At 36.8% G+C, this 27718-nt stretch overlaps 2 protein-coding genes across 3 annotated transcripts; one reads left to right on the top strand and one right to left on the bottom strand.

Moving 5' to 3' along the window:
- Window positions 1-2442: 2442 nt before the first annotated feature.
- On the top strand, window positions 2443-21174 carry LOC113501305 (tubulin alpha-1A chain). The gene is made up of 10 exons (XM_026882417.1): window positions 2443-2702; window positions 16277-16499; window positions 18302-18474; window positions 18780-18908; window positions 19118-19288; window positions 19517-19720; window positions 19839-19894; window positions 20010-20106; window positions 20219-20331; window positions 20406-21174. The coding sequence occupies exons 1-10, from the start codon at window positions 2700-2702 to the stop codon at window positions 20587-20589; spliced, it is 1353 nt and encodes a 450-aa protein (XP_026738218.1). The 5' UTR covers window positions 2443-2699; the 3' UTR covers window positions 20590-21174.
- Window positions 21175-21273: 99 nt separating this feature from the next.
- Window positions 21274-27396, bottom strand: LOC113501304 (palmitoyltransferase ZDHHC6-like). Of its 2 annotated transcripts, XM_026882415.1 has the most exons (9): window positions 27144-27396; window positions 26523-26704; window positions 26129-26213; window positions 25597-25724; window positions 25079-25249; window positions 24690-24896; window positions 24378-24469; window positions 23597-24240; window positions 23169-23292 (listed from the first exon to the last, which is right to left on the bottom strand). In XM_026882415.1, exons 1-9 carry the CDS (start codon window positions 27196-27198, stop codon window positions 23264-23266), a joined length of 1593 nt encoding a protein of 530 aa, XP_026738216.1. In that variant the 5' UTR covers window positions 27199-27396; the 3' UTR covers window positions 23169-23263. The 2 variants fall into 2 exon arrangements, with proteins under 2 accessions (XP_026738217.1, XP_026738216.1); XM_026882416.1 differs by lacking the exon at window positions 23597-24240 and having other exon boundaries at window positions 21274-23292; window positions 24282-24469; window positions 27144-27392.
- Window positions 27397-27718: the final 322 nt, after the last annotated feature.

The following is a 27718-nucleotide window of genomic DNA, read 5'->3' as shown; positions in this document are numbered from 1 at the left end:
TTAAAAGGCCAAGCAACATTAATATAGCTCTACCACAAACCGATTTGTGTATCCAGGAGTAGTAATAGCCAGTTTTACTACATATATAGAAAAAACTTATTCAAAATAATTAACAAGGTATTTAATAGGTACATATTATCCTCGTTATCACTGCAGCATATTTTATTTCACCAATATTTTGACCGCTCTCTTCTTTTAGCTTCTACTATATTATTTAATCGAACTCAATCGATCCTTGGGTCACCATCTGACTTCCAACAGTTAATACTGCTCTTTATTGCCAGTCTGTTGGAAATCGACGGTAATGAGCACATGGAAACATACATGAACTACTATGATAGCGATAGACAACTTGTATCATTAGCGAGAGCTAAAATAAAGCTTCAAAATATTTAGTAAATTCGAAGTCATCATTTATGACAATGTGGAAAAAATTACATTAGCAAGAGCTAAAGGAAAATAACATTAACTTTAATATAGATCTTGAAAATCAACCAGCTAGCTAAACTACTATCCCTTCAGTTGCCTACTTACCTATCTATAGATCAACATCACAAGTTGCAAAACTACAATTCTCACGTGACACGATACACGTAGGTAGTTCAATAATATAACATTACGTATTCATTCAGGAAAAATATACCTAGAGATAACTGTTATAACTATCGGGGCATAAAATACCGTTGATATTAGTTTGCCTACAAACATTGCGTGGCTTCAGGGATATGAAAACATATTTATTGCCGACTCCCCTTCATTTGAAACGTGGCGTGACATGTCTATGGATCTGAAAATATGTTTAAAAAATGTATCTGTTAGGCCTTCTAGTAGTATTAAAGCGAATTAATTGTGTTTTTGTTGTATGGTTTGGGGACAAATTATGTTTTTGTAAAGATTCGAAATTTTTGAAGATTTCTTAGGTTTTTCATCCTACTACAAGTATTATAATTGCAATATTTTGTATGTATGGATGTTTGTCCCTCTTCCACGCAAGCACCACTGAACGGATTTAGACGAAACTTGGTAACAGATAGTTTATAACTCTTAGGGTAGTTTTTATCCCGATTTTTGTTCCCCTATTGTTATTTTCGATTTGTAGCAGGCGGGTTTATCTAAATTATAGTGTTATGTAGGGTCACAATATAGAGCCAAGTTCGTAACTACATGGTAACTTAGCATTATGTTTTAAAATTTGCTGAATTGCGAACAAAGCCCCTCGGGTTTTCTCAATAAAGTTTCGGCCGAGTTTGGCTTCCTATTCAATTATGAACGCTACCTTAAATTGTTACCTAGCAGAGCAATAGTTTGAGGCCTTACGGTAGGCATACCTGGTATAGACCTATGAAGTATTAGTACTCTATATTATATTTCGATATTACGAGGTGGTTTTCGAAATAAAAGTCCTTTTACATCAGGATCAGTGATATTTCTTTTAATTTGATTTTGATTACAATATATTGTAACTGAAAAACCTCATATCTTTTTCCAACATTTTACGATTAGGACCACATCACAACAGCTTTGATGTTTAAATAAAGGCAGGGTTTTTTTTGCGTCAAAAAATGGTTTCAAGGTCAATAATGCGCTGTTTGTGTTCCCTAATCTGTGAGGGTCAAGTTTCCCCTGCATCTGCATCCTCACCCCTTTGATTTCATCCCTTTGAGTAGGATGTCCAACATCCCTTGTTTGCTATAAACTTGATATTTTTTAATTATACACACAATATAAATTGGAAGGGTTTGGTTTGTAAAAACAATTTTGTTCTTATTACTTTAGAATTAAAACCATTGGTAGTGAAAATGTTTTTGTTGTAAAATTTGTCATTCCGAGTCACAGCACACTGGTTTGATAACGGCTGTCTACGTAAAGAAAAGCATTCTAATATTTTCTTATTTGGTTTACATTGATTAGTATTCTTGTTTGTTGTTTCTTTGTTCAATCCGACTTAATGGTACCTTGTCGAAAATATTCCAATCAGTAGTTGGCATTCAAATCTTATATTTGTATAAGTCATTAGTCACGGAGCTTTACTCATTGGCTGTGTCTGAGACTGAAAAATTGGTCAGCCGTCTGGTCACCCTACTGTCTCTATATGAATCAGCGGCTTATTCTGGACAAAATTGTCAGATGTAAAATGTTAGGCAATAAAACTTAAGTATTTGGCGAAAATCTTCAAAATGTGGAGCTGAGAGTTAAATGTTTTTGATCGAAATTTAAAAATAAACTTTCCATATATGATTTGATCTAATCAATCTACTTGACTTCATAGAAACTGGAAACGTCTCAAGCAAAGTAAGATTTTTATATATTAGAATGTTTGCAATTAACAAATCATAATGACATTAAATTTACTTGATCACTTCGAAGTTACTACGTAAGAAAAACTGGTCACTGATTTCCATCCCCTAAAGCGTTTTTATATCGATCCTATATTTAGCTTAGCCTAACTTACCTACAAAAGAAGACCATCCTAGACCAATCTATGATGTCAATACACAAAAATGTATCCCAAGGAGTGTCCCAAGACCGTTCCATAGGATAGTTTAATGGTGCATCCAGAATAGGTGCGCGCGTGCCGCCGGTATATAAGACCAGGCTCGGCGGTTGTCGGCACAGTCCGGCTCGGTGCGTTGCCTCACGAACCCGCCTGCCAAACAATCGTTTTTCACGTCTTTTTCTAACTTACTTCAACTACAACAATGGTAAGTTTTCTGATATTTTCATTTATTTTGTAGGAAAGAATCGGGGTTGATAGAAAATAGATCGTTGACATATTGAGTGCTACGATCGGAAAAGTAGGGGTTGTTAAATTCTAAAAAAAGTTTTCGTTTTCAGAAGTTGTAAATTTGAAATATTTTTTATTATTTAAAATGTTTTTTTATTCAAGTTACCTAATCAATCGGTGCTGAAAGTAATCGTACAATATTTTTTACATACATAAACAATTGAAGCGACTTAACGCCTAAAATGTTTTTATGCTTCGTCCTTTTTTGGTTTCGTTGCCGAACATTACAATTTAATAAGGTAATAAAGTTATGTACGACCAGGAAAAAATTATAAAATTATTATGTTTTATTTCTGGATAGACGTTTTTATAATATCAACATTAATTCTGCTTTAATTTCGATAGAGGTGTACCAAAAACAACCTTTTTCATGCTTCACAAACACGTCACTTTATAAACTGACTTTCTGAAAAACTTCTTTTAGTCACGTAGAGCGTGTATAATTCTTGAATGAATAAATAAGTTTCTAATGTTTTCAATAAAATACAGAAAATTTCACCGCTAAAACCACTTCATGTTATCTAGTTTAAAAACATAAAACGGAAAAATAAAAGTTTTAAGTAGGGACTGAATTTTGAATAGTTTTATTTCCATGATATTTTCCTATATATAACTTTTTAGTTTACTGTATAAGTAAATAAGTAGTTGTTGTTTTAAATAGTCTACGGAAGTTGAACCCTGAATTACTGCATTAAATTTTCATTGGCCTCACTAACTGATATGACACAATACAAGCTTTTATATTATTTCACTTTTGATGAATTTTTTAATCAGTCTTAGAAAAAAATGTAGTGCGGTTTCAAGTTAGCTGTAATCCAAACATTATCATTACAAAAACAGTTCCAGGAAAATTTCATTTATAAAGACTCTGAGGCTTCTGTAGTAGGTATATAATATAATTATATTTAGATTGTGTTTACTTAAAGAAAATGTAATATAGTAGCAGCCTTTAATGTCCCACTGTTGGGAACAGACTTTTATAAAGTACACTTAAAGATAAACTTTGCAATCGAACAATAAACAAAATTTTGTTTCATACACGCAATATTTAAAGCCAATTTAACAAAAAAAAAAAATAATCAGATCCATCATCAGTCCCACCTGTCTACGGATTCCGTCGGTATTTCTATCTTCCTACCAAACCACTATCAGTGAACCGTGATCAAGATGATCTCTCACTCTCAAGAGTTATAAGTTTCTTGTTAAGTTCAATTTTCTAGTAACATTAATCGGAGCCGATCGGTCACGGCTGACCGGCTGACCGCAAACTCTGCGATCCGCGACTATTGCCTGACACGCTTATGATCTTCAAGTATTTTATATATATCGATACTATACACCTCTATAATAAAAGAAAAATCGAACTCAGTCAAGATCACAAAGTATTATATCAATATCATTAATGACTCTACTTTTAAGGTTTCATAGGCAAAGCTTTGTATTATGTTCAAACCGGGACTCTTGTAAGATACATCATTATTCACACCAGTATATAGGATGATTAAAAAATCATTAACATATGTAATTAAAAACATTTTACACTTTTTATCATAGCACTATCTTTTCAGATTAAGAGGGAAAGGAAATCCAACTCGAAGCAAATATTTCTTTTTCTTTTTATCTTACTGTTATGGACATTAAAAGAATAGTACAATTAAACTTATAAAATATTTATCTGAAAAAATAGAGTTCATTTAACAACAGACTGAAATTCCGTATACATAAGTGCTTATTTACAATGAACAAGTCCATAGAGTCATGTGAACATGCAAACGCGAATAGTTATCGCATGAGAAAGCTTCGATCTTATTAATTATTTATAGAGAATATAGTTTTACGATTGTCACGTATTGATTAATTCAGGAGTGTCGTGGCCAGCCGCGGATGGTACATTAAGCTCTCCCACGACGCTAATCAGAGGTATGAACGATGAATGCTAATGTCATCCTCTACCTGCTAATAGCTATTTGAATATCAATTATACATATTATTGTGAATTAGTTATCGGCTTAGAGTCACTCGCATTACAGTAAGTCTCTCATATGTTGTATTTATGCAGCACTAGATAAGACTCCAAAATTTTCTTGGTTTGAGTGAAAAGCAGCTTGTGATGTTGAATAACAAAATGATCAAACTTTGTAAAGTGTTCGCAAGTATTCACATTATCATCGAATTGGTCAGAATGAGTCTAAATTACAAAGACTTTTCATATCAAATATATAAATCAATCATTGATGATTGAGAGCAATAAAATAAAAGTTCATCTACGATTATTGTGCATGTATGCAGACGCTGCTCTGTATGCTCGGTATGCTCTGTTTATTGATTGAAACTCGCGAATCAATAATAATTGTGAAGCCAACCGACAATTGTATAGGTGAAGGCTTTTGTTTGATACAAGTACCACTTATTGCGCTGGTAGGTGCCTATTCTCGTATTAAACCTATACAAAGTGACGATAATTTATATCCAAATTGTAGAGTCATTCAACCCGTGGCTAAAGAATTCATTTATCATTTTCGATTTATATTTCATGAAGATTTGATTTTGAATGGTCTATTCAAATATTTCATGTAGCAGTTTCAGAGCTATGTATTAACGTTCTTAAACATAGTAGGAATCATGATACTTGTAAGCAACAAAGTTATACAAAATTCAGAATCGATCAACTCAATATTATACAAATTTAACACACACATCTCAAAACGGCACAAAATTATGCGTTTTAACGCTATGTAGAGCTTTATCAACTACGGTATTCTACCTAACTATTATGTAAATATTTGTTACATAGTATTTATCGTTATTAATAACGCTGAAACTAATTATGGCTGAATCTGAAGCACCCTCTATGTTTATCTACATGTCATACTGTGACACCGGTCAGAAAGTGACGTGCCGTGGAAATCACTTTGTTATCACTATTATCGAGTTTGTTTTGTTTTTATAACAGTGCTATGTTGTTATTATAAAACTAGGATAGATACAAGGGTTAGATAACACTTTCCCTTGTAAACATAAGGTGCATATTACATAAGGTAGATATTAATCATATTATTAGTTAGAAAAAGTATATTTGCCTCAAGCAGAGGGAAGTTTTAAATGAAGAGTCGTTGAACTGAATTATTGAATTCGGTTAGGTAGTCGGATAGATAGTCGAGCCTATTTAGAATGACCTAAGTATATTCATAGTAGATTTCTATTTAATACATTAACAGTCGCTAATGAATCAATTGGTGAAATTATTTATTTTACTTACTTTTAAGGTCAAATTAGAGCATGAAATTAAACAAAATAAGAATCGCTCTTATTATAATAACAAAATGTTGATTACTTATTTATTGAACTGATCCGTCAAATTTAACTGTTAATATTTACCTCTGGACTTTTGTTTTGTTAACCAAGATGGATGGGGCGTAACTCGGTGGTTTTAGATATAACGGGAATGTAATTGTGGGCAATTTAAACCTCGGTAGCTGTAGAAAGTATGAACGGAAGTTATACCCGAGGTAATTACTAATTATTATCGAAAACAAGAAGGCTTTGCTGTTTTAGAAATGCATTTAGATTTTGCTGTTTATTTATAAGTAATCAGATTTTAATGTTAACACAAGAAGATTTTTGATGTTAGGCGAGACTTGGATACAGCACTGCCATATAACTCAATTTATAATTTAAAAAAAAACTAGTTTGAAGATTCTCGTTATTGTCTGTAACTTAGGAAAAAAACTTTCAAAATATATTTACAATTATCTACAAGACATTATTTAGTGCCTAAATCCTTAATTTCTCATCGTTTTAAAATAATAAAATTTACGCTTGACGTGGCATCGCGAATGAACCAATTAGTTTTGGCATTTTGAGAGAAAACAAGAATTTTAGCGCTTAACAAATAACACTTAGAAACAACCTAACATTTTAATTGCTAAACCGTCTATTTAAAAAAAAACTATAGGTATGAATAATGGCCAGTAAGCTAAGCAAGATGCCAAGTTTCTATATTAACTTAATATGGAACATAGGTAATCTAAAAAAATACTTTTTTCCTTAACAACAGTTTAAAGAAACCTTTAAATGAAAATTCATTTAAAGCGAGCATTATGTTAATTAGAAGGTAGAGTTCAACACAATGGGGATATAATAGGCAATCAAGAGAATAACATTAGCTGGTAACAATCGATGCGTAGGCGACGGACGGCCAGACAGACATTATCCAATTACGTGATTCACGTTATTCTTTGAGGACATATTATTAGTTTTATTTTGAATTATTTCTAACTTTGTTTCTATACTAAGTATTGTATTTAAGCTATACGCTGTGTTTTATAGGTAATTTACCGAATGTTTTACATATTAGTGAGCACGTTTCCTCACTGTGGTGTTTTAATTCATATAAAATCAATCGGATATAATGTGTTTTAGGAATCTGTGCATTTTTAGTGAAATAAAATCTAAACAAACTTTTTTTAGTAACTGAAAGATAAGGCGAAAATCATATTTTTGTAACAAACAACAAAACCATCAGCCGACTCCAATAAAAAATACAGAGCCAAACACGATGAAATTCTTAAGGTACCAAGTGACAACTATTTCGCGTTAAATAGAAAAAGAATCACGACATAGGTTCGTCCAGTCCGAGGTTCTGAGGTAGCAAATTTTAAATGAAAAAAACCATGCCAACGAATTGAGAACTACATCTTTTTGAAGTTGGTTGAAAAGAGGTGACACGAGATTTGACAAACATATGATAAAGTTAACGTTAAGGTTCTCTTTATGAAACTTTCAGGACTTTATGAAAACGAGTCTACTTTAGTCAGAGGCTCAATTGATCATCAACAATGCTTTGAATTCTATTTTTCAATAGATAATAAACCGAAAGTCAATATACTAAAATTATTGTATCATCTCCGTTATTAACTGACTGAGATGGTTCGATCTAAATGTAACTTCGTTCAACTCGTAAAATACAAGCCTTCCTTGTTCAGCCACTAATTATTGTCCAGTTAATGGAACTGGTTTTGAAGATGAGCTAACATTACTTTTTTGCGAATCAAATGTTGAAATTATATCCCCATTATGTATCTTCCGCGATTATTTTAGCATCGTTTTTTGTAGTCGACTTTATCTAGACTTAGTTTTTTTTTTATTCGATATGTGTCTATCAAAAAACAGTAGTTATTGTGCCTTCGTTTCAAATTATTCGTGCAATTATCAGAGGTTATAACCATGTTCTAATAAATTATCTGTAATTTCTAATGGTCCATTAGAAAATTCAAAACACTTCCTTGGATAATAATTTCGTTAAACAACTAATAATTTTAATCGAGGGTAATGTACGGCGCGCCTAATGCGTGACCGCCCTTGTGGCAAACCAAAACTGTGTATAACATGTACATAGGTAATTCGAAGGTGTTTGAACCATATGGGTGGGTCGTCTACACGCGACCACGATAATTAGCTTTGGCAATTAAATTAAACACATCATATTGCAGGGAAACAAACATAAGTAATTGTATTGTCTCCAATGACATTGAATATTGAAAATACCTGCTGTACCTTTCGCGTGACGTTATTTGATTTTACTGTTGGTAAAACATGCTTTCTATGACTGGAAAATTTTGTTGGAAATGGGCCAATTCGTGATAGCATCACAAAGGAAATATGGCTATTTGTTAAGACTCTTTTAGTAGACAGCGATTGCAGTTTGTTACAAACAAAAGAAAACTTTCATCGTGAAATTTTCATTTGGGTCGTGGGATAGTTTTGAAGTGCTAAAGCACCAAATTAGGAGTATTTAACCCGTTAGACTTCTTTGTAATCAATATGGATACACAACTACAATTGGAAATGGAAAATCTATGCAGTTCTTCTTATCAATTTCACAAGTTAAAGTTTGTAAAACCATCTTAAAGTTGAACAAATATGTTTTAAAGAACTCGTATTCCACGAACTGTCCCTACTTATTTGAATTTTGAATCATCAAAACCCTGACATTTGTAGTGGACGATATTTTATTCAGCACAGCTGTTCCGTTTCTTGTAAAAGTGAATCATAACGCAAAAAGTAATTGTCAGACAGTAATTTTCTAAACAGATGGGAGTTTTGTTACAGTGGTTTGTCTTTAGCCACAAATTACTGACAATCTGTTGTTTTATACGCATATCTTAGAAGTATACCACCTTCGCCTTAAAAAAGGTTTTACGATACGATACGATTCTCATTTCCGAATCATAACTGTGAAATAATTAAATAATTGTATTTAAAAATTATTCGAGCAATTAACATATGTTTCGGGTACAAAAAATAATAAGAATTTTATCTACATGCTTATATTATCATACTTACTGGAAGATATGTATATTGCTATAAGACAAAGTATATCGTATATTGTTTAATGAACCGAACAGTATATAAATACATGACACAATTTTAAGCTGTTGCTTATATCTAGATGCAGTGAAGAAACAAACCAACATTACACACTGTACATTATTTAGCTCTAAAAACCCAGAAAGAACGACCATTTACTGTGGCGTCAAATATTTTCTCCACGTTTTCTTCTGTCACGGATAAGAGGTCCTTTTCTTGACAAAACCGTTGGTGAAACAAGATGTTAGCAACAGTATAGTGCTCTAAAGTGTAACACTACACTCAAGTGGCGGAGCTTTTAGCTGATGAGTCAGAGGGCGCGTGTCGGTGACGTCAGCAGACGCTCCCTGCTAACACCAGGGATGTAACACGAAACTTATTGCGTCAATACCGGGAGTTGACAACTGTAACTGGAACTAAAAAAAATAAACTACATAATATAATTTGGAACAGTTGGTCACCTAATTACCTTACTTAGGGGAAAAATGGTAATACACAATTATGTGTTACTTGGCAATAGGGCCGCGGTTTGATTGTATGTCGATTTCGTTGACAAAAATTTAATATAAAAGAAGTTCCCTTAATACTCAGATACTTTAAATAGTAGGACTTTAGTGCCTAAAATCGATAGAGGTTATTTTCTTTCATTAGGGTCTAAATTACGATTTGGCTGAGGAATTTTACAAAAAGTATTCTTAATCTAAATTTTGTTCCTTTTTTAAGTTCTTTCGTGCCAGTACAGCTACAATTACAGGCTTATAATGTTACTTTGAAACAGTAAAGAAGTTTGATAAAACTTTTTTGGCTTTATAAAAAAGCAACAGTAGCCAGGTGAGTCAGAGGTGCGCAATTCGTCAGTTCACAGCACGCTTGGCCGTGACTTAGACAGAGCTGGCTGTATGCTCAATGTCTTGGCTTTTTTACTTTTTTGAGGGGTCTAGAGATCCGTAGCAGTCCATTTAATACCCTGTCTAACAGAATTTTAAAGCTGTGCCCCTTTAATGATTTTCATAAGCTATGCCTATTTTTCAGACGTAGACGACCACTTGATCATTGCTTCCACCCAATATTAATACACCCTCCATATTTCCTTTATTTTTAAGCAGATTTTGACTGCTGTCTTGAACCGTCTTAGGCAAATAGTAAACCATCAATTAAATTTCCTCAATTCAAATTAGAAAAAGTAATCAATGAACAAAATCCACTCGTACTGAACCACACAACGTATATTTTAATAGTTTTTTTTGTGTATACAATAAAAATGGAGGAAATTAGTGTTGGGTCGTTGCCCCGGCTAGCGTGCCTGCAATGTTCGTAAATAGCTAATACTGATACCGTCAGATAATGCCTTGTATTTGTGGAGGTGTGATTTGAAATGCAGTGTATATGGTGATGGGTACTTGTGTGCAGGTGTCGGTAGCAATCGGATTGTTATCGATATTATTACGTTTCATACTTTGTAGACGAGGCTTTTCTAGTGTCTATTGGTTACAAATAGGAGAGTTTCTAGCATAGTTGGAAACTAAATTGTAACCTGATCGTAATTTCAGATCGTTTTTCAAGTTCCATCTGGATGATGTTTTGTTATTCGCATTTTAATCAGTAACACAAAACAAATGTTTCAATTTTGAACGTTAGCCTATATGGTATATTTAATAATAATAAACACTACTATTTTTCAATTCCCTTTCTATTCAGGTATCAATTGCCAGGTTTTGCAACCCTACATAATTCTAGGGGATTTTTTCACTAGTGTCCCAACCCTTATAATAACAATGACAGTAGGTAAGCTAATAACAGGTCTAAGGACTAAAGCACTACTGTACACTGTAGGGTTAGTTTCCGCAGAGACCTTAAAAGCTCGCTTCCGTGGGGGGCGCCAATATCCGCTAATGCGGGGCTGCCTGTTACCTCTTAGTCACGTAATGTTATGATGGAACACTCGAGGGTCAGTGTGGGGTATCGCGAATTAGAAAACTATGTACTTCATACAGCAGTCGTAACATGAGTAATCGAAGCCTTGTTACTAAGAGGACAGGGAGAATACAGATTTTTATTCCCATGGACGCTCTTAAGTCATCGCCATTCTTTAGAGTAATTCAGGATATTTTTGAACTCTTGACGGTTACCCAAGCCCATATTTGTCTACGATTTTGTAGAGCATTTCCTAACAGTAGCAAACTTTGAACATACTTTTAAGCTTCCTTATAAGTAAAATGTTAACTTTAAAACTTGTTTGTAATAACTTAACTCTAGTTACTTATCACACCAGAATGTTAGCTATAAATTAAGTTACTGGCGTAGGTAAGCTATCAATGTCTAGATTATAAAACATGAAATGAATTTAGAACGCGACACTTGTGCTGATTCCGAGGATATCCGTGCAGTGGTTTAGGTCTGCGAATATCTATTAACTAGCTGTTGCCCACGACTTCGTCCGTGTGGTTAGAAGATATAAGTTATGATTTATACCTGCCCTGTTTTTTCCACATTTTCCATTATATCTTCGCTTCTATTAGTCGCAGCGGGATGGTATACAACCTTAAACCTTTCTCGATGAATGGTCTATTCAACACAAAAATATTTTTTCAATTTGAACCAGTAGTTCCTGAGATTAGCGCGTTTAAACAAACAAACTTTTCAGCTTTATATATTAGTATAGATATAGATTACTTTTCTAGAATAGGTGGGTCGCCAGACGGTATTGCTTAGATAAAAGGAAACTGAGTTCTGTATATTCTAAACATTTTTAACTTTAGTAAGAATGTAAATATAAGTTTTTTACTTTATTACACATTCCATGTTTATAAAATATAGAATGGAAGTAAAATATCATGTCGGTATCTCAAAACTTTTGTGTTGATGAACAAATACAACTGTAATAAAAAATCACGATACCGACTTTCAAAGCTTTTTTGTCCATTGGAATTCGATTCACTCGATCGAACTGCAGATGATCATCCATTGTAAATATACAATTTTAATATTTAACGGATTTATTTTTTTACTAGCTGTTGCCCGCGACTTCGTCAACGCGGTTAGAATTTTCCTTGTTTTTTCCACATTTTCCATTGTATCTTCTTCGCTCCTATTAGTCGCAGCGTGATGTTATATAGCCTATAGCCTTCCTTGATAAATGGTCTATTCAACACAAAAAGAATTTTTCAAATTGAACCAGGAGTTCCTGAGATTAGCGCGTTCAAACAAACAAACAAACAATCTTCAGCTTTATATATTAGTATAGATACGAAGACTTTTCTTTCCACACAAAATATTGGTTACTTAATCTAAATGAAGAGTTAATTAAAGGGAAGCCCTGTCCTCCCACATAAGCGATAATTTTGCAAATTTGTTCAGTCCCTTTGGCAACATAACTAGTTAGAGGAACGCAAAGTCACTTCCGAGATAATCATTTAGGCTTGCACACAGTTTGATACAGAAAAAAGTGTTACTTTGACAACACCTACAAACTTCTCATTTACTAGTTGCCTAGAAAACAGAAATTAAAGTTACTTAATCAATAGCTTCAAATACGACGTAAATTATTTTCCGAGGCCTATTCCTTCAAAAGATTTTCAAGGCCTTCAATGTGTTTATCTTTACGGAAGGGCGTGCTAACTACATTGTCTAAGACACACAACAAGACCTCATAAAGTATACATTCAGACGTATAAGACGCTTCATCGCCTGTCAAGGATCTATGGTTCATTTATACTATTGTTTATGGTGACCGGAGCGTGACCCCTGATTTGTCGACTTCTAACTGAGTTTAACGACACTTATGATCGAGACCAAGCTAACTGATACAGTTTGATAATATCTTTATAGTTTTGTATGTCAAAGTTAGCTTAGGCTGTCTAGATTTTCACAATAATAATTAAAGAAGCAAATGCAGCAATAATCAAAGAAGCATTTGTAGAAAATGGAGAGTTCAGGGTTCATGAAACCCAATATTCTGCTCAATATTCAATACTATATTGGTCACACACCTTCATTGAGAATTCAACATAAGTAGTAATATCAATTCACTTTGCTTGCAGTAGATTCAAAAGGCTTAGATCCTAAAATCTGTTCTTGCCTCGTGTAAAAGCTAAATGTAGTGCATAAAAAACAATTGCTCCGTAAAACGATTTCCAAAATTAAAGCAGTTTACCAATTCTGGTAAACGATTGAAACTACCGAATTGAATGTAGGTGTCATAAATATTGTCTAGTTTGTACCACCGTGGGTGTCTTATTTGGCTCTATAATTAACCGCCTACAAATGTCTCGCCTTTTACGTACATTTATTGAACCAATTCGATTCCAATAATTCGTTCTCATTTAACAAACTAAATTGAATTAAAATGTAATTGAATAAACCATTGTATAATTGAACTATCCGTGGGAGGAACGGCCTGGGATGTAATACTTGATCACCACTTATTAACAACCACAATAAATTCGAGGTTAGTTTCTGGTCAAGTTTATTCTAGAGATTATTAAATCACCAAATAAGGATTCAATTTAATTACTTTTTATTTAAAATCCAAGACTAAATATGGTTCGTTCAAATTAACTTTTAATATGACTGTTTTTGTATTCAGGATCTGGCCAAACCAAAAATATTTTAAAGCACACTGGATACTAAGTTATCGTAAATAACGTTATAGTGAGTAGAATTTCCCACTTACACCATTATGTGGAGTTCCCAAAATTCCGCCAAAGTAAGAGCTTGCCATAACGCTAAAGCTGTTCTATTAGCGCAACCACTCGCATACCTTTTCCATGAATTTCGATAACCAAATGCCCATAACGTAGAATTCATGTCGGGGCGCCATCGCGAGCAGTTCGAAAGTCAGTGTCACGTAGACAGCGGAACAACGATACTCTGATTATAGAGGTTCGACAGCGCGTGGTGTGACTGCTTCAGCTTTTTAGTTAAAATTCTAGAGCTCATTCAAATTTCTATTTTGATTTGTTTATTTAGGATTGGTGCTAAGAATACAATAGAATTGGTTTCTCAATATGTTTTCTGGTCTTTTCGCTGTCATGTCAAATAACTTATAAGTAGAGTCAATAGTCACATCTATGGAGGTATTGGGACTAAAGACCGTTTAGTAATAATCGGAACTGGGAAGGCGTGCCTACTGCCTACCTACAGCGTAACATATCATAATCTAGCCTACAGTTACGAGCTACCCTTCCACATGAGGTGTACCATGTGTACCAGGACACATATCGATACGATGCTCATTAACGGAGGTTGTATACCAGTCGATGCCAGCCCTGTGATTGATGAACCATTATAAGCTGTAGCCCGTACCATACCGCGAGCTCTCTTTTTGAGCCACACGAACATTCAGCCTAGAACTTTGTAATTTGATTTAAAATTGAAATTTCATAGACTGCATTGTGAAACTTTCTCTTTGTGATTTTGATTTATATTAGACGTAACTGGGTTGCCGATCAATTGGAAATGATTTAATATTGTTAGTATGGATAGAATTATTTTATACCGTAGTGTATTAAGGCTAAAACGGTTATGGAATTGTAAAAAAAAACGACGGTTATATTCCCTGAAGTATCATACATACCTATAGCGGTCTTATAGCATCGTATGTTTATTATACAAAAAAGTTCTCAGACAGGATAATCCCTGTATTAATATCCAACGAGGGAGCAGTCTGGATGGATGATGCCATGCCAGGCTTGAACGTGTGTTAAATTTTAATAGTGGCGCTCTTTGAATAATGGGACTGAAACTAATACATAATTAAGATGGCTTAACTAGCAAATGAGGTTCCATTCCAGAGCTTTCAGCCATATAATTATGCTAACGCTGAACTGATACAACCATTTAAATTATCATAAATTTTTCTATTCCCAAAATATAATGATAACTTTGAAAGAGAAAAGTCAATGATCCTTAAAAAAATAATGACTGAGCAATCATCTGTTCCTCTTAAACTAGGGTAACAAAAAAAATGTGTTGCATTAAATACAAATTGAATTAGGAACTCATACACATTAGTGTAAGTCAGCGTGACGTTCGGATACAAGCGAGGCGTTATAAAACACAAATAGGGCGCCGGTGATGACGGCGGGCGCGTGCTCGGGGCTCGTGCGTGACTAACGGATGGACATTCATCATTCCAAGCGAGTTTGAGATGAGAAGCTGCTTGAAGCGTACCTACTGATTACATAAAGCTTCCGGTAATTATGATGAGAGATAGGTGAAAAGGTGACAGAAATCTATAGCTAACTTAATTGACGTATATTATCATAAGATTTAAAAATTTACGTTCTTGTGATGTAGTCATACATACATAGTCTAGTATATCAAACTTTTTTTAAAGCTAGCGTACAAAGCTTCATGGATTTTCAACTTTGTATTCCAGAAACGTTATTGTTTTAATTTATTCTAATTGTTTCTCGGTAAAATTCTAAACTGCTATCATTGTTCCAATCGACACACAATACAAAATCGATATCAAAACGATTAAGTATGTGAGTACTGTTATTTGTACGTTAATTGTTATTAAAACGATCTATCATTAACTTTCAGTTTGAAAAACGTTTAAATGTGGTTTAAATAAGCTCAAAAGTTCCCGAGTTTTTTCACCTCTTTCTATAGAATATTACATATTTTCTATTGAAATTTTTCCATCAATTTTCGATAGGAATGTGATCATTAAGCTGTGGACTCAATGTTCGTGTGACCAATAGCAGTGAGTTTTACAGCCTTGGGGAATAATACCCCGCTAATGTAACGCGGGTGAAAGCCCTCTTCATGATCTGATGGGACTACAACGCGCTCTCGTGCCCTCGATTCAAATAAAGTTTGGTAAAGTCACGCATATTCATGCTATGGTATTTCAATTAAACTTATAGAACTAGTCTACAAAGACAAGTTTGTTTTTTTTTCTTTGTAGACACTTTAGGTATCGGTATTTAGAGCGACGCACCGATACTAGCCTCTTTCTTTTTTCATTATCTTTATCGATTATGAAGAATGGAGATAACTAATGAAACGCCTATACGAGTTATAGGAATAAGCAATAAATTCTTTAAAAAACACTTTAATGATCGCAAAATATTTATATTTAGGCAGATATTTAATAACTTTACCTGTCTTCGCCAGAGGGAATGCATCTCCGTCCACATCGGCCAGGCCGGCGTGCAGATCGGCAACGCTTGCTGGGAGCTGTACTGCCTGGAGCACGGCATCCAGCCTGATGGCCAGATGCCCTCGGACAAGACTCTCGGAGGAGGAGACGACTCCTTCAACACCTTCTTCAGCGAGACCGGCGCCGGGAAGCATGTGCCACGAGCTGTGTTTGTGGACCTGGAGCCTACTGTTGTTGGTAAGTTCTGAAGAAACCACTTCCATTGATTCTTTCGACTGGCAAAACCATCATCATCGGTAATGTATAGGTATTCTTATGTTATTCTTTATGAATTGCATATGATAAATCTAGGCGTAGTCCAGATGGAATCGAGTTATTCAATCGAGGTGGCACCCTGAGTCTTGACACTATCGCTAACTTGTGCAGTACCCCGATTTGGAACAACAGTCGATATCACTGGGTTGATAGTACGATTCAGAATCGAATGAAAAATCACCCATCCTTAATCCCTAAATTATATATTACAGTCCATTACAAATCTTATTAAAGTTCAATTTATAAGTAGTCAAAACCGTTGACGTCAACCGTGGTATTATAAACTAGTACGTGAGAATAATACATGGTATTAAGTATTATTAAGTGGGGCATCGACCTGTTCTAGACAGGCTTAGGAAAATATACGCTTAGTGACCTAGGACGTTGGCTTATGACTAGATTAATACTAATAGTTTTAAACCTACGTACTTTACTGGAAATGCACGCTGATATTTAACGCCAGTATAAGGTGCCATATTCTCTCCCTTTACACTAAAGAATAGTTTGTCTTGTTATATTATTTATATTTTTTCAATTTCATTTAATTCCACTTTTCAGATGGCCCATTTGCCCATAATTTTCTGGAAGCCTGAATTATATCCCACAAACCATATATGAGTATCATTATAGTATAGACTTAACATTTTTGTCTCATGGCCCACGACTCTTCTCGAGTTGAAAGTTCGAATTACAGTTTTGGCATTCGGCATATTATTATTCAGCTGTTGATAACTTGTCCTGGGCTACAAATGTTGATGACAGAGAAACCTCAGTGTTCACGGTCGGTCTCACGCCACTGGCGCCGCAGACCGCGCTCCTCCGACTGGTCACACCTGACCGTCGCCATTCAAATCACTTCACACCTTGTTTCACCTTTTTTTGTAGTAGGAACACACATACCAACGTCGCATAACTTAATTGCTGGTGTTTCTCTTTATTCTGGATGACTAGGCTGCATGAATATGGATTGTACTTATTAAGTGATCACACCTTGGCGTTCCTATAGGCTGTGATCTTTTATTACTGTAGTATGCGCTATGCGTGTAGGTTTTCTATGTACCCTAAAATAAACAATTGAAGTCTCTTTAGGTAATTTCAGCCCTCACGTAAGTCTAGAAATTCTAAATAAATCTGTTTTAAGTTAGTACCTAAGCCAAGTTAATGCGTAGTTTTGAAGTCCCTTCAGAAGCTCTTTGCATCGATATCTTTACGACGGGGCGGCGGCCGATACTTCGCGGATGAAAGCAATTAGCTCTCAAGTGGCACCGCATTCGTCTCAATTAACTTCGTTGAGAGCTGCACTCGTACTCAGCTTTACTTTATTTGTTTCTGAAGAGAATTGAGTCAATGTCTGTTCTTAGAAATACTCATTTAAATTTGTCGGCTTTCTTGTGTAGCCAATTTCAAGACTGGATGTTAATTACTTTTTTGTGATTTCCGTAGCCTGATTTTATATATGTACTCACTGATTGACTATTATTGTTATTTATTTTTTTTGTGTTTTATTAGCTTGGTAGGTGTCATACAAAATAGTAGATTAAGGTAACTACATCTTCTACATGTATGTATGCATATACACTAATTAGGTGATTAACCTAATTAAAGCAGGATTGAAGAAAACCAAGCTAATCGATCAAAATACCAGAAGAGACCCGGCAAACAGTGGAGGCAGCTAAATAAGCCTTTGATGATAAACACTTGATTGTAACCTCTATTGTCTGCAGACGAGGTCCGCACCGGCACGTACCGCCAGCTCTTTCATCCGGAACAGCTTATCACTGGCAAGGAGGACGCCGCCAACAACTACGCCCGCGGACACTACACCATCGGCAAGGAGATCGTCGATGTCGTCCTCGACAGGATCAGGAAACTCGCTGACCAGTGCACTGGTCTCCAGGTGAGGACTTGACTTAAGGATTGACGAATAATAAAATTTAAAAACTTTGCGGATCCTTACTTATGTAATCTCTAGCCGATTTTAGACACGGTTACGGTAAATCTATTGATCTACTTATAGTAGGTACGGTTTTTTCAGAATAGTTTAATAAAATTGGGATTGATTATTTTGTCTTCAATACAAAACAGAAGACACAAGAGTGTGGTTATGCAAATGGACGGCTTAAATATGACCACGCACATATTGTTCCAAATCCAGCATCTTTAATCATCACGATCTAGAAATTTGTATGTTGTTGTCTCCAGGGATTCCTGGTGTTCCACTCGTTCGGAGGCGGAACCGGCTCCGGCTTCACGTCGCTGCTGATGGAACGCCTCTCCGTCGACTATGGCAAGAAGTCTAAGCTCGAGTTCTCCATTTACCCCGCACCTCAGGTACCTAAGATTCCACGTTCTTGATATTTCTTGTTTATAATGCAAGCTACTGGAGTATATGTTACAAAAATGACACAAGCTTCAATACAAAAACCTGCTACCGATTTCTATTGAGATGGATAGACTTTTTTATTTACGATTTCCTTAAAAATAATATTGTCCTTAAAAATTAGGTTTTCGAGGGCGTTATACAATTTCGTGTGTCCTAGGTGTCGACCGCCGTCGTGGAACCCTACAACTCCATCCTGACGACCCACACCACACTGGAGCACTCGGACTGCGCCTTCATGGTAGACAACGAGGCCATCTACGACATCTGCAGGAGGAACCTCGACATCGAGAGGCCGACATACACCAACCTCAATAGGCTGATTGGACAGGTATGGAAAGTTTATATATACTGTAGTAAATAGGTAATCACTTAGAAACCTATCTGGTGAAAATTTAAGGGGTTGGAAACCGACCTCATGTTTAGCTATTTTTTTAGATATAAAATTATTTTATTTGTTTTCAAAATGATGGCTTTTGGTAGGAACACATTATTATCTCCAAGGAACATTTAGATTTGATGAAGATATCGATACACTTACACTTTTGTCACTTACCAGATCGTGTCATCGATCACCGCGTCGCTCCGTTTCGACGGTGCCCTGAACGTGGACCTGACGGAGTTCCAGACCAACCTGGTGCCCTACCCCCGCATCCACTTCCCGCTCGCCACGTACGCGCCCGTCATCTCCGCCGAGAAGGCCTACCACGAACAACTCACCGTCGCTGAGATCACCAACGCTTGCTTCGAGCCAGCCAACCAGGTGCAAACTAATCAATATTACATTGGACAAGAATATGTAGCTATTGCACCAAATTATATAAGCTGATTCTTATTTTCGTTGTTAAAATGGGCTTAATGACATAACCGTATATTTACAGATGGTGAAATGCGATCCTCGTCACGGCAAATACATGGCCTGTTGTATGTTGTACAGGTAAAGATAAATCTTAAATCTAATCGACAGCAAAGACTTACTTAAAGACAAATTGTCTGATAATTGAATTATATTATTGTGACTCATACTCAACCGTTATCATTCATACTCTCAGGGGTGACGTCGTTCCTAAGGACGTAAACGCTGCCATTGCTACTATTAAGACCAAGAGGACGATTCAGTTCGTAGACTGGTGTCCAACAGGTTTCAAGGTAATTTTTACTTCAATGGAAATGTATAACAAACTTAACTCTTTATTCTTATATTTTGTCCAAGACCAGCGTTAAAGAAATCACCAAATAATATGTCTCGTTATGTTGCTAGGTGGGCATCAACTACCAGCCCCCCACCGTGGTGCCGGGCGGTGACCTGGCCAAGGTGCAACGCGCTGTGTGCATGTTGTCCAACACCACTGCCATCGCTGAGGCTTGGGCCAGGTAATAGCTAACCAAACTGCTGTAAACTGACAGAGAGATAACTGATTCTAAATCAAAAAATGTTTGTATTACAGGCTTGACCACAAGTTCGACTTGATGTACGCAAAGCGCGCGTTTGTCCACTGGTACGTAGGTGAGGGTATGGAGGAGGGAGAGTTTTCCGAGGCTCGCGAGGACTTGGCAGCATTGGAGAAGGATTACGAAGAAGTAGGAGTCGACTCCACGGAGGGAGAACTCGACGAGGAGAACGAATACTAGAGGAGAGACGTGAACGATTGACTACAAACCTTCATAGAAGAGAGAATACTTGACTTGTCTTTTTAGTCGATTATGTACTTAATCGAGCTTTGTGATATCTCGTGACTGGCAATACTTTTGTATCGATAAAATTGGAATGCACACACAAATAGACAAGCACTAAGGTCGAGTCGACTAACAATAAAACTATTAGTCGATAACAGTTTGTACTCAACCGTTCTTGACATGGAGTTTTATAATCATAATTATTTTGAACTAATGCCGTCAGTAAAATGAAAATTCTACAATAATATTAGTATAAGGGATGCTGAATTTTATGAATGCGTTAACAGTACAAACTTTGAGAAAATAAACTTCCAAAAAATGGAACGTTAAGTTTGGACGTCTGTGAATGGGTAAAATATATTTGCATTTATTAATTTTAAAACAAATTCGTGATAATCTAACATTCTTGGAGTTAGATGTAGTTTATATAATTAATGTAGGCTAACTTATTGAGATCTAATTTTATGCATCAGAGAAGTGACTTGTGTGTTTGAGAATCGTTTATTTTTAATGCACAATAAAGATTTTTACACATAAAAATATCTTGTAGTTTCTTTCCCTTTCTTCGTGTTTAAAATCTTTTCATATAACAGAAAAGACCATGTTTGTTGGTGAAGAAGAGTAAATAAAATACACAAATATATAATACAATAATTTATATTTATACAAAACAGTTTATCCTTACGATCACAACTATTAAGTCACAAATATTTCTATAAAATTGCTCAAAATAACAAACAACCGTATAAATTTCCTAACAGTAAGTATTAGTCGACTTTAACAATTACTTGGTCTAATCTGACTGCCGTAAATTCATATAAAACGATAGCTATCTATCATATTTAAATGCCATTAAAATTCATTAATATATGGGTAACGGTACAATAATTTTGAGGTCAAAGAAGTGTAAAAAAAGCGCAGGAAAGAATGATCTCTGTATGGAACACATAAAGTTAATAATTCATTGAATAGATAAATTTGAAATACTGTTGAGACAATTGCAATAGCCTATGCAGAGTAATCACTTCAAATCTATATGCAAAGCTTAACACAGTTCAATCACCAGCGCCGGTAATGCCATCTACAAGGAGTTTTATCAACTACACTTGCCGAATTTTAATTCAATCGTGAATATGGCATTTCTCAACATTAAATTGTACAGATAAAATGCATTGTCTTTCTATAAACTCTTGCGAATACGTGCCATAGTAAAATGTTGTTCTGCAACAACGCTTAACATCATTCATACATTCAGAAAAGCTTATGGCATGAAACAGTAAATTTCCCCTCATTTGGAAGTAACAGGCATTACAACATTAAAATATTTTTTTTTTACTTTGAACATAGCATATACATATCTTTTAATTGAGTACCACATTATTACGTACTGTAGCAAAAACTTCTTACATGTAGTAAAATTAATAAATTCATCTTGAGATCAAGAACAATTGCAAATAAAATAGTATAACAAAATAGTAGAGGAACATTTAACACTAATTATAAATAAAAAACTAACGGAAATCTGAGTCTTAAGTGCAAAGCCATAGAGTTATTTCTTTACTTGACATTTTATTGTAAGAAAATTTTAAATTTCAATATAGCAGGAATGTACTAGCGAAAGCAACAACTGTGAAGAATTTGTTAATAAATGCCTCGAGGGGTGAAATTTGCTAAGCAGTAAGGCACAAAACAAGCAAAGCAGAGGGTCTACCACAACGTCTCGAAGTAATATAATTACTGTTGTGTAAGAGTGACAGAGTGACAGCACTATATACGGCGTGGAGCGGCATCCCTCTTCCACACCCGCATATGTCTTACTTTAAGATGTGACGGTAGGCCCCCAGGACATTTTTAGCAACAAAAACTTAAACAATCTGATTATAACTGCGTACTGTTAAATTTGTTATAAACTACCTACATACAAATATTTAAAACATTCCCATTTAAATAACATGTTTTAACAGCAACATGATCATCGCCCAATTATAGTTTGGCTAAAATATTTTATAATCATTAAATGATAGTTATTTTATTCTGATAAATAATAAAAATTATTTACATATTTAATACTTCTAGACTGGCTAACCTACTTTGAGAACTAAATAAACAACCATTCAATAAAATATCTTTATAGTAATCGCCAGATAATTTGCTAACGTATAAAATAGCGAACCTCTCTGATTTAACAATTACTTAAACCTATACATGTATAACATGATTCATATATACAAACATACACTCATCCACAGAGTATTAAGACAATGGAGTACACAGCCGTTTCTGTCGGCAGGCTCGAATAAATGCGTTTTCAGTAGTGCTTGATTTTGATACGCTTCATTAAAATGTGCTAGCTAAACTTGCCCAGTATTGGACTTGTACCTTTGTACAATAAATACATACCCAAATTACAATTATCAAACACTATTTATCAATAACCTACCTTTACCAGTCCATTAAAGTGATCACTCCATTGGCTCATTAATAGGTGGCACATTCGCTCATCATACCAGTCTGTGATGAGTGTCGACCAGCCACAGCTAGTCGGGCTTCGGCTTCGGGACGTAGTCGGTGAACGCCACGCTGTCCCGCGGGAACCAGCCGCGCGGGCCGCGGGTACCCTCGCCCTCGCCTAATATCTTCTCACCGAACAACCAGTGCCTGGAGAATGAAGTATATATTTTAGTTGTTTATTAATCAATTATTTATTTATTATTTATTTTTTAGGTTATTACTAGATTGAATCCTAAACCTCCTGTGGGCGGGGTTGTGGCGCGGGGCCGCGACCACAGCGGCAGCACGCGCCCGCTGTACATAGTGTAACTGACCTCCTGTGCCTGGTGGCCCGCACGAGGTCCCCGGGCCGCAGCGGCAGGCGCGGCTCGTCGCTGCAGGGCGCGGCCAGCGCGGCGCGGGGCCGCGACCACAGCGGCAGCACGCGCCCGCTGTACATAGTGTAACTGACCTCCTGTGCCTGGTGGCCCGCACGAGGTCCCCGGGCCGCAGCGGCAGGCGCGGCTCGTCGCTGCAGGGCGCGGCCAGCGCGGCGCGGGGCCGCGACCACAGCGGCAGCACGCGCCCGCTGTACATAGTGTAACTGACCTCCTGTGCCTGGTGGCCCGCACGAGGTCCCCGGGCCGCAGCGGCAGGCGCGGCTCGTCGCTGCAGGGCGCGGCCAGCGCGGCGCGGGGCCGCGACCACAGCGGCAGCACGCGCCCGCTGTACATAGTGTAACTGACCTCCTGTGCCTGGTGGCCCGCACGAGGTCCCCGGGCCGCAGCGGCAGGCGCGGCTCGTCGCTGCAGGGCGCGGCCAGCGCGGCGCGGGGCCGCGACCACAGCGGCAGCACGCGCCCGCTGTACATAGTGTAACTGACCTCCTGTGCCTGGTGGCCCGCACGAGGTCCCCGGGCCGCAGCGGCAGGCGCGGCTCGTCGCTGCAGGGCGCGGCCAGCGCGGCGCGGGGCCGCGACCACAGCGGCAGCACGCGCCCGCTGTACATAGTGTAACTGACCTCCTGTGCCTGGTGGCCCGCACGAGGTCCCCGGGCCGCAGCGGCAGGCGCGGCTCGTCGCTGCAGGGCGCGGCCAGCGCGGCGCGGGGCCGCGACCACAGCGGCAGCACGCGCCCGCTGTACATAGTGTAACTGACCTCCTGTGCCTGGTGGCCCGCACGAGGTCCCCGGGCCGCAGCGGCAGGCGCGGCTCGTCGCTGCAGGGCGCGGCCAGCGCGGCGCGGGGCCGCGACCACAGCGGCAGCACGCGCCCGCTGTACTCGCGCACGCACACCAGCACTCGCGACCGCACGAGCTTGTCTAACTTCTGCGCCTGCTGCTCGCGCTACGCAACCACGCAAAGAACAAAAAAAATGCTCTATAACAATGCTGGACGGTAATAATAATTAAAAACGAATTTGTGATTAGCAACTGAAGGCCTGCAACCACCTCTCAAAATAATTGTAGTATGCTGTCACGGAGTATTATTACTTTTCTAACTTTAGTGGACATAAAGGTCATATTATCTACGACAAAACTGTGCCATAATGCAACTTCACACTTACAGTCAAGTCATACTCCCCGCATCCCTCCTTCAGAGGCCACTTGATGCCGTCGTACCGCGAACCGTACAGCACCATCTTAAGGTTGTTCTTCCATCCTAGGTTGTAGGGGTACACAAATGGCGGCAAGTTCAGTTCCTCACGACGACCCGCCGCCTTCTCTACTATCCAGTCTTCTATGGTGGTCCGGTTACGGAGGATGCCTTTCATCTAAAAAAATGAAAAAATTGAGCTGTATTGAGTGTAATTATAATGAACAACCTCGTCAAGTATTCATGGATTATAATCCTGCTCATCACACAAACATTTGTCCTGGGTGGGGATCGACCTGCGGTATGGTCAGAGCCACTAACCACTAGTCCAACAGACCAGTCATTTTATTCACCTCCTACCTGTAAATAGAATAGCGCTCCCACAGCGAGCACGACACCCACAGCCATGCCGATGGCGAGCAGCGTCAGCAGCAGCGTGGTCAGCGTGAGGTAGATCATGGGCTCGCGACCCGTCCCGTGGTGAACGTACCACACACGGTTGATGGCGTGGTACATGCAGATTATTAGCACCTACGAGGATAAACCAATGCATTATGTAATGGAATGATAGCGTGCTCTTAGTAAATGCGCCGCTGTTTCGACTGCAGCAAGATGTGAAGAGGGGGCGAATCTGGGTACTGTTTTAAATTAAGTTGTTGTATTTTAACCTTAATGAGTGCTAATTATTCGTAAAAAAAATAATTTATGGAGAAAATTCTATTATGTTAAATGAGGCGATATCTTTTTTAAATGTGTTTTTTGTGGTTTTGAAAATAGGATATAAGCTATGTTTGTACTCCTTGATACATTAGATGGCCGTCCCTGGAAATGATAACTAAGACAAGTAGTTTAATTATATTCAAAAAGGAATTACTTACGACAGAAGCATGAAAGCATCCCAATACAGCAGACATAAGGAACATGTTGAAGTATCCGTGGTTGTTGTGGCCCACACAGCAGTTGATCCAGGGACAGTGATGGTCCATCTTCTTCACACAGTAACCACCTGCATATGACAGTACACTGTTGTTTTTAGAGACAGTTATCATGAAAAAACTTTCATTGCAAGAAATGTACTATACAAAGTATTTCAAAATAAATGACTTCATATTTTGATCTAGAGACAGTTTGTAATCATTAAATTCATCATTTGAACAAATATCATGAGATTTTCAGTTACAATTTAGAAAAGAATATTACAAAAATATTAAAATACTAAATTATCATGTTGTTAAGAACAACAATTTCAATTCCCTTTTCATCCATAACATCAAGTTACCTTCTGGGTATGGTACTTTTTGAGGCACATCTCATCATCAGAATTCCTAGATCACACAAAAATAGCTTTAAATAGCTTGCCACTACAGAGGGTATTCATGTTGACCAGTGAGAATGACATCTTTAACTTACATTTTCTACAGTGATGTGATCTCGGTGCTTTGTACCCATTACACACCGAACAGAACTGTAAGTACTGTTTGTCTTCTTCATACTCCTGCAACAATACAATACAATATCAATAAGACTGATGTTGCACTTTTTTAATTATGTTTCTCAGTAGATTATTTTAAGGGGTATAAACAGTCAAGTTCTTAGATACAGTTTTATAATTAGTGTAATTTTAAGTGTTGAAAATCTAATATTTACATTTGATTCATTTATTTAATATATCAAGATACCGACACTCTCCCTTTTCACTCCTTAAAATCATGACCACTTTGTATGTATGTAACAATATTAAAGATAAAGTCCTTCCAAGTAGATCAAAATCTTTTTATTTGCAATGATATGATGAAATACTCACAGGCTTCCACCCGAGAGGTACAAAACCAGGTCCTTCAAGTAATGATTGTAGGAAGTAGTACAGTGTAGAGCCAGCAAGAGTGAGGAACAGTCCGGCATGAAGAGCCCCCGCCAGGGACCCGTGTGGGGGCCACCACATTCCCAGCAAGTGGACCATAGCCCATGTTATTAGCTTTATAATTCCTAAAAAAATATCAAAGTTTTATCAAAGGCAGAATCCTACCTATAACTGCATCAATTAAATGCAAGAGACACTGGGTTGTATAAGGCAGCAAGTTCGAATCTTAAGTCAGGCCACTTAATTCTGGTAAGATGGAAACAACTTCCTTGTTAGCACATTCCTTGTTGTTATCATATTAAAAAATACACAAATTCATTACATTTCAGTATTGCTCATACAATGATTGTCTTAAGTAATTAAGTAATAGGTTGAATATGATACAGATAACCAAAATATTTGATTAGAGATATACCCAACAAATTTACAGTCGCCGTTCCCGGCAAACTCGAGTTTAAGATATTTTGGAATAATATTAAGAATTCATTTAAAATTGAGCAGTACTTAGATTCTTGGATTGACAAATTCAAGTATAAAATTCATGCTTTAGTAGCAGATACTCACCTAAAACACATATTGGACCCCAATGGCACAGTCTGCGAAAGGGCGTCGAAGTCATTATGTTGAGGTTACCGACAACTTATATCTATGTGGAGTATAAAATTGAAAGACTGACATCGAATTAACTCTAGGCACACTTCAACAAGACGTGATTACTACAAACATCATTGTTTTCGTTAATTATTTACTATTTCTAATACAACAAGTTTAGGTTTGCTTTGTTAACGTTTTTTGACATTAGGTACCAACTTTATTGACATTTATCTTGACTTTTCCAATTTCGTTGCAGAATTTTACTTCATTTGTCCCAATTTGCGAAAAAAACGAAAATTAATAAATATGAGTCATGAGTTAAATACAGAAAAGTATATAAAAGTTAAATAAGACTAATGTTTTTAAAATACAGCTTGCATTCTAAAATAAAATATTGTTTATCCATCCAAGTTATACTTTTGATTCCCGGACGATTTATTTGCGTTACGTTTTCCGATAAGAAAAGTGTGAGATTCTGGCTTAAAAATTTGTTAAATAAACATGGTTCACACTCAAAAAGTTTTATTTTACTGCAGTTTAAGCGT

Source organism: Trichoplusia ni, chromosome 15 (assembly GCF_003590095.1).
Source record: "Trichoplusia ni isolate ovarian cell line Hi5 chromosome 15, tn1, whole genome shotgun sequence".
Classification (NCBI taxonomy): Eukaryota; Metazoa; Arthropoda; class Insecta; order Lepidoptera; family Noctuidae; genus Trichoplusia; species Trichoplusia ni.
Note: the sequence above shows the minus strand (reverse complement) of the source record. Positions and strands in the feature narration are given on the sequence as shown.